The sequence below is a fragment of the Papaver somniferum genome, chromosome 6, assembly GCF_003573695.1.
Source record: "Papaver somniferum cultivar HN1 chromosome 6, ASM357369v1, whole genome shotgun sequence".
NCBI lineage: Eukaryota > Viridiplantae > Streptophyta > Magnoliopsida > Ranunculales > Papaveraceae > Papaver > Papaver somniferum.
The window spans coordinates 97,165,258-97,172,775 of record NC_039363.1 but is presented as its reverse complement, the minus strand read 5'-3'; the positions used below and the strand labels follow the sequence as shown (position 1 = coordinate 97,172,775).

The 7,518-nt window shown below is 35.5% G+C and overlaps 1 protein-coding gene across 1 annotated transcript; it reads right to left on the bottom strand.

The window, feature by feature from the left end:
- Window positions 1–3,810: 3,810 nt before the first annotated feature.
- On the bottom strand, window positions 3,811–5,899 carry LOC113291165 (thymocyte nuclear protein 1-like). Its single transcript, XM_026540730.1, has 3 exons — window positions 5,896–5,899; window positions 5,807–5,853; window positions 3,811–5,195 (listed from the first exon to the last, which is right to left on the bottom strand). The coding sequence occupies exons 1-3, from the start codon at window positions 5,897–5,899 to the stop codon at window positions 4,668–4,670; spliced, it is 579 nt and encodes a 192-aa protein (XP_026396515.1). The 3' UTR covers window positions 3,811–4,667.
- Between the last annotated feature and the right edge of the window lie 1,619 nt (window positions 5,900–7,518).

The following is a 7,518-nucleotide window of genomic DNA, read 5'->3' as shown; positions in this document are numbered from 1 at the left end:
ACATATTTGGTGTACTGAAATATACTGCTCTAATTTTTTATTTTTTTTATAGTTTTGGAGATTTTTCTTGTTTGATCCAGAAGTACATATACGGAATACTCAAATTAAAGTGTTTCGATTCTATTTTTTCATAGATTCGCTACTTGTTTTTCACATGCAGCTAAATTTTAGATTATGAATCAGCAGTACATATATGATGTACTGAAAAATTATGCTTTAATTTTGTTATTTTTGTAGTTTTGGATACTCTTCTTCTTCGATCTAGAAGTATATATATGGAATACTGGAAAAAAAAAGTGTTTCGATTCAGTTTTTTATAGATTCATTACTTGGTTTTCACATGCAGCTGATTTTAGTTCCATTTTGGTTTTTTTTATATGCTTTTGAGTTGCTTTTGTGTATTAATCATCGGTACGTATATTATATATTGGTGGATTTTAATGAAACAAGTTCAGATCTAAATAAAAAATCATGTTTTATGTTTATTTCATTAGTAGATCTGATATTTTTATGGTTTTTGGTTTGATTTTTAATTTTCTTTTGTGTATTAACCATCAATACATATCTGACATACTGTTTTCTTTTTTTGTTTACTATGAATCTATAGGTTTTCTCTTATTTTTTTGGTTTGATCCAGGAGTACATATATGTTGTACTGGTTGAAACTTCTTCTGATTCTGTTTTATTCAGAGTTTTGCCACTTTTTTTGGTTTGATCCATGAGTTCGTATGTGAAATAATGAAGTATGTGCTTTGATTTGGTTATATTCATGGATTCATCACTTCTTGACATGTAATTGAGTTTTTAGTTTATGAATCCGCGGTACGTATATGTTGTACTGATAAAAACTTCTTTTAATTCTGTTTTATTCATAGTTTTGCCACTTTATTTTGGTTTGCTCCATGAGTACGTATGCGAAATACTGAAATGGATGCTAGTTTTGTTGCTGTGTTTTAATATTGTTATATTCTGGTCACATTTACAGGTTCAATATGTCCAACGGATACATAATCTATATGTAAGCAGTGAGGCAGATACATACTTAGATTTGTACGTAGTGTAGCAGATATGTACTCAGATTTGTAAGCAGTGTACCAGATATGTACTCAAATTTGTAAGCAGTGTAGACACACACGTTTGGTAGTAATGGGTATTATGGACATTTCCATGTTTTAATTAATTTTGGACCTGCGGATAAAAAAAGATCCGTTTGGACCCTACTATAAATAAATATATGGGCCTAGGACCAAACAAGAAATTTTCCTTTTCGGGTCACAGAATTATATTTCATGTAAGTTTTAGCCCGTCTCCCAAGCAACTTTTCGGTCCTGGAGTAGCTTTTGCATGCATCCTGTCGCGTTCCAAATTTAGATGTTTAAGGTTTCACTAATTCAACTGGCAACCAGATTATTAAAACACTATATAAAGAGACTCATCAGAAGCTATCTGACACAATATTGTCGCACAAGAATTTGAGAGGGTCTGTGAACGAAGGGTTTATTTTGGCAGCTGAGAGTTAAAGAGATTAGCGATGGATGATCCAGTAGATTCAGAACAACATCTCTGGTTAAGAACGAAATCTTTCCTTCAAACTGATTTCGATTCAGAAGCTTACATGTCAGAGCAAATAAGAAAATTCGCACCTTTTGCGAAGTTCCAAACAGAAGTTCAATCTCATCTTTCATGTTTAGAAACTCAGATACTTGAAATAATTCTTAGTACAAAGTTGGCAGATAACGGTCCTTCTATGTTAGCGCGTATACGTGCACCTCTTCATGGTAAAATTTGGATGTTTAGAAATAATGTGAATCCTTCGGTATTTGCTTTGCAAAACAGTTTACGACAAAGAGCTGAAGCTTCTTCAACTATAGAAGTCGCAGAACTACTTCTCGACACGTTCCATGTTATATCTACGGTTGTTAACTTTCAGGTTACCGAGCTTGAACTCGACTTTCATGATCATGTACTTCAGCATCTTGTCGCGTGTCCATCTAAAGTACAGTTTTCAATGAAGCATCATATTTTACAAGGGGTTAAAGTAATGAAAGATGCAGTGTCTCAAATCATGGGCACAGTGACGCGAATACTTGTTTTGAAATCTATGGAGGACTTCTGCAGGCAGTTAAGAAGAGTAACTGCCACTTACAAGAGAACTAATACATCTGTACCTGTAAGGCATACAACCTGCGTTTATGAGCTTTTGCGTCCTTTGAAGGTGCTCCACCATTGTCAGGTTTTTCTTGAGGGAGATCGAGCAAAGACAGGCTTAAGATCAGAAGCCATGAAAGACCTTCTCTATAGAACCACAGGAGATATTACTCACCGTTATTACGAGCATGTTTCAGATGTTGATAACGAGACGAAAAAAGGAGAGTCTAGGCTTCTAAAATTTCGCCTGGATGCACGAAGTGTCACTGAGAAGATCAGTTTTCAGTTGTTTCTTGATATTCAGGAGTATGGACGCGGCCTTGAAGACCTTGGTATCGATGCAGCCGACAGCAATCTGTACCGCTCCATGTTGGTGGGTTTTGCCCCCGACATGCATTCTCCAATCTAGTCATCCAAACTCTTACAAACTTGAAGTATTTCCATTACAATTGTCAAACGTTTTCACCTTTCATATATTTTCATTGCCAAATACATTGTGTAACCTCTTTATTTTGAGATCTCCAATGAAATAGTGTATATGTAAAAGCTTAATAGAAAATCTTGATTATTGAAATTGTGGATATTATTGCTTTTTAAACTGAGAGCATAAGAAAATCTTGGCCAGCATATTACAAGCAATACGAAAACTTTCATTTGATAGCAAAAGAGGAAAAACAAAACAAAGAATACCACAATCCAGGGATCAACCTCAAACTAAGATCATGGCCATGGCAACATCCAGGATTACATATTAGAGTTACCAAATAAAAGAAGCAAGAATTTTCAATTAATTATTAGCACACAATTATAAACAGAAAATGAAGGGGAAAATAAACTGAAATAACAACAAACATGATCCAGATTTATCTATTTTTTCATGAAAGGCTAATCTTTCTTGGACTATCGGCAGCTTTCATACAATTTTCAATCAATTTCTTTGCTCGTATGCTTCTAATCTGGACTTTGACACTAGCACTCTTATCCATCTAGTTTCCTCGATTTCTTAATGCCACTTAACTTTGTTTTGATCGATCGTACAAAATTCTCCAAGCGACTAACCATCCCTCCTCTGGAAATATAGAACAACTGAGTTAAGAGAAACAAGTTGTTTTGTTTCGAGGATTTTTCTTCAAAACAACCACAAGTTGCACTGTTTCATAATTTTTGCAGTTAGAAACACAGAAATGAAAACTGGACCTAAACAAAAGGAATTCACTGTTTAGGGAAAACAATGGGAACCTGATGAAGTTTTCAGAAAATAGTTAGAGAAATAAAAGAATTTCACAGCTCAGAATGTATATGCTCTGTCGGAAGGTTTCAATATTAAAATAATGATCCTTATAATATCAATTTGGGAGACTTAAAATAAAATACATAACAAAGTTTTGACTTTCATCAACAAACCATAACAAATGATTTTTCTAATTCTAATATTCTCTTTGGGTATCTTTTAAACTTTCTCGTATCTGCGGGTGAAAACAAAATGATTTTTCGACAACTCGAAGAGAACAACTGCGGTAGCTGCTAACTTGAGCTAGCATCAGTCTCCTTTGAGGTTGCTGTTGCTGCTACTGCTGCCTCTTCCTGAAGCTTCTTTACCCAGTATTCCTCTAGTGGAGGCCCAAATATCGACTTACCAGAAACAACACCTATCCTGCAGAAAGAAACTGTCTGATTCAGAAATTCAATCAATCATTTTTTACATTTTGGATGAACTGACAAACCCTGAGAAATAGTTAAAATTGATAGCACGTTTGATTTCTTAGAGTATAAGTCTGACAAATATCAACCTCAGGTCATTAGGTAGTTTCATTCCCGGCCATTATTTACCATATGAACTATGAACCCATTTCAACCATATCACAGCTCACTAATACATTTTACTCCAGGTGAAGCAGAGAGAAGTTTTGCTAGTGCATGAGATTATCACTGTCAACAATTATTAAGTGAAATTCAAAATTTTAATGAGATGTTTTTTAGGCGTATATAAGTTTCCGTTCGATAGTTGTCTTGTACAGATTTACTCTATGAACACAAAGAAGTTACACGGCGACATTGCAGAAAATATTATTAGTCTATTTATTAAAAAGGTCACTGCACTGATGCAACAAAGAAGTTAGCTTGAAGTTTAGAGACCTAAAGTGCTCATGCTAGTAAATTCTGTCTTATAGGAAACTAAAGGTAGAAGTTATGGGCAACCACGCCGGTTCAGGTTCATGGTCAGACAACCATCGTTTTTGAGCCTCAAGTGATCCAAAATACCCAGATTCTCACATTGGTTGGTTAGCCATGACAATCTATGAAGTTAATGAATAAACTAGATTGAGAGATAATTCAATAATCCCACAAAGTAATCCAAAGAAGACATCCTGTTGAATCAAAACAAAATTTTGTCAACACTAATGCCAACCTAAAACAAGCACTCTCAGCTATGCGGGCAACACTAATGGGAGCAGCAAATATATTTCAATATAATCAATCGCTACAATGACATACAAACAAAAAACTCAAGATATCATCTAATTTATCCACACATTAGTTGCTTCTTCCTCTTTTTCTTCTTCAGTGAACCCACCACCAATTTCACAAATTTTATCCCAAACATTCTTAGGAACAGGAACAACTGATAACCTGGGTTGCTTGAACAGCAGAAACCCTTTTAAACCTTCTTCCAGTTTCATCTCTTTTAGGTCAATAGGTTTATTCATGCCACCAACTTCTTTAACATCTACAGCTCCTTCTTTGTCTTCTCCCTTATCCGTAAAATACCATTCTTTGATTACAGATACAATACCAACTAACTTACGAGATTTATTTCCTGAATGGTAAAAGAAACAAAAATCACCTACTTTCATTGATTTCATATACTTCTGAGCTTGTTTATTTTTCACTCCATCCCATTTTGATATTCCTCCATTTGCAAATTGATCTTCCCACGACCATTCTCCTGGTTCTGTCTTGAGTAACCAGAACTGCTTTTCTTTCTCCTCTTCGTCACCATCTCTCCCTCTCTTGTTTGATAAGCTGCACAAGATTTGACTCTTCCGCTACTCTGAAAATAAGCTCTAGGTCTGTCTTTAGTAATTTTCTCTCCGAGCCGGGAATTTGGAGATTTCACCACCAAATTTAAGTTGGGAATCGCCAGAGTCTTAAACTGACCTAATGGCATGTTGGTCTCGAAAGTGGGCCTAATAAGAATTGGTGTCATAGAACATGAAAATTAACAATTCCGCAGAAAATTTAACAGAATAGGTAATTTGTAGAAAAAGCAAAGGTTTTTCATCCATAGGCATCAGGATAATCGTTCCGAAAATGTGTTTCCCGAATTGAAGTGTGTATGATGAATATTCAAACTGCACAATTATGGTATGTGTTCTTGTATATACTGTGAGGCTCGACTAAAATCGCAAGCCTTGCAATCTTACCAAATCAGTTCCATATAACCAAAACTCAACTCATTAGTTTCTCTGCCAAAAACAAGCTTTTGACCCTAGAATTCATGCACAATGGGGAAACGAGCAGCTTTCTATGTATAAGCTCATCTAGTTTGTTATTTGCATAACAAGAATTAACAAAAACTCTAGATCCTATAATCTGCCAAATCCAAGTATACATATACGGATCTAGCACATCTAAATATCATCATCACTTAATTTACCTCAAGCACCAACCTAGAATCCTTTAAGAGAACGTCATAGAGATTTTCTAACAACGTCAGTAGATAAGACTCAGGTTCAATTTGCTAACCCATTCTTCGACATTATCACCTAAATCTCAAAGAGTCGACCACAATTACCAACTATTGGACATTCCAAGTACAGCCTGTTTGCTGTAATACTACACAATTAGCAATTAGGGATTAGAGATTATACATTTCCCTTTTGCTACGCTGCTAGCGTTAATCGGGTTAAGATTATTCTAACACTACAACAAAGAGGTCGTACTGAAATCCTAGGAGATGATAAACTTGAGTGACCCTCAAAGTTTCTAGTAGGTGAAACCGTAGAATAAACTTAGTACTTGTAGGCCTAGTTAGTAAGTTCGCGAATGATTCGCGAATCATTCGCGAATTTTTCCGTATCACGAATTTTATCGTCTTTTTCGCGTACGCTTGCAACTCCGAACCCAAGTCGCGTATTATGTGGCATTCCTGGATTATTCGCGAATCGTTCACGAATTTTACGTATCCCGAATGATACGTCTGCTTAATTCGCCATAAATTCTTTAGCTTTTACTTTTCAAAGACTCCACTGTTTGGGCTTTACTGTCTCCCGAGCATACACGACCGAATATTAGACGTGTTGTAATTTTTATGAAACAAAAACGACTGAAGAGATTTGAAGGTGAAGGTGAAGGTGAGAGAGATCTCAAACTCACTAACCAAGCATCTAAACCACCATACGACGTCCTCTTGGATAACTAATGTTGTATATATTATTAATATCATCATATTGAGTTTATTTTTTCCTTAAATAACTCACACATATGTATAAAAATTGGTCTATGACCTTATAAATACAAATTATTTGTTATATATAGATACCGAATTTTCAGAGCCGAACTCACATTTATAAATCGAATTATACACGTACGTATGCGGTTCCGAATTAATGACGAATCACGTCCCGTTGACCGAATTATGGACCAATCTGGATTTTACAAAACCGTATAATACTCGTACTTTTACCGTTCCGTACGTTTGCCGAATCCCGAATTGCTAACTAGGCTTGTAGGGTATCGTAATTATTCAGCTAGCTAAATAAGTTGTTTTTCTTGTTTCTATGTTATAATTGAGACCAAGAAAAGGGCATATCCCTTTCCCCATCTTTTTGATTGTAAAGATCTGCTATCATAACATTATCATTCCCTTAATGTTCCCCTCAATTTTCTAGGAAGAAATAAATTCTCACAATAAAACAAAAATAACATCAACAGGGAGTTACTCCAAAACTACTTCACAAGCCACTATCTATAATTAGTTCTCAATCTTAAAGTTTTAACCTAGAGTGTGAGGATTTGATATCAAAGCAGCTCAATCAATCAAACAAGATGAATTCTCAATCAAAAAGTAAAGGAGGGAGAGATAGAGAGGAGTAACTCACACCACAGCTCCTGCTATAAGTGGTAGCGAACGAAGATTTCTTCTGCTAAACATTTTCAAATCGTCTTTAGAAAACAACACCAAGCAGCATGGAACAAACGGAAATCTTGCACTTGCAGTACCAAGAGGATTGCCGGCTGGTTAATTATCAGTCGAGATCCTCCTTCTGGAATCTGGATTTGGAGAGGAGATTGATTGTGTGCCCCAATTAGAAGAATCAGCTGAATTTTGCTCTTGAAAGACCTGGTGGGGTGGGCACTGTAAAAGGT

Coding starts and splice junctions, on each gene's coding strand:
- LOC113291165 (XM_026540730.1), bottom strand. Junction 5,196..5,806: donor ATTCTAGGTTGGTGCTTGAG/GTAAATTAAGTG, acceptor TTTTCAGAGTAG/CGGAAGAGTCAAATCTTGTG.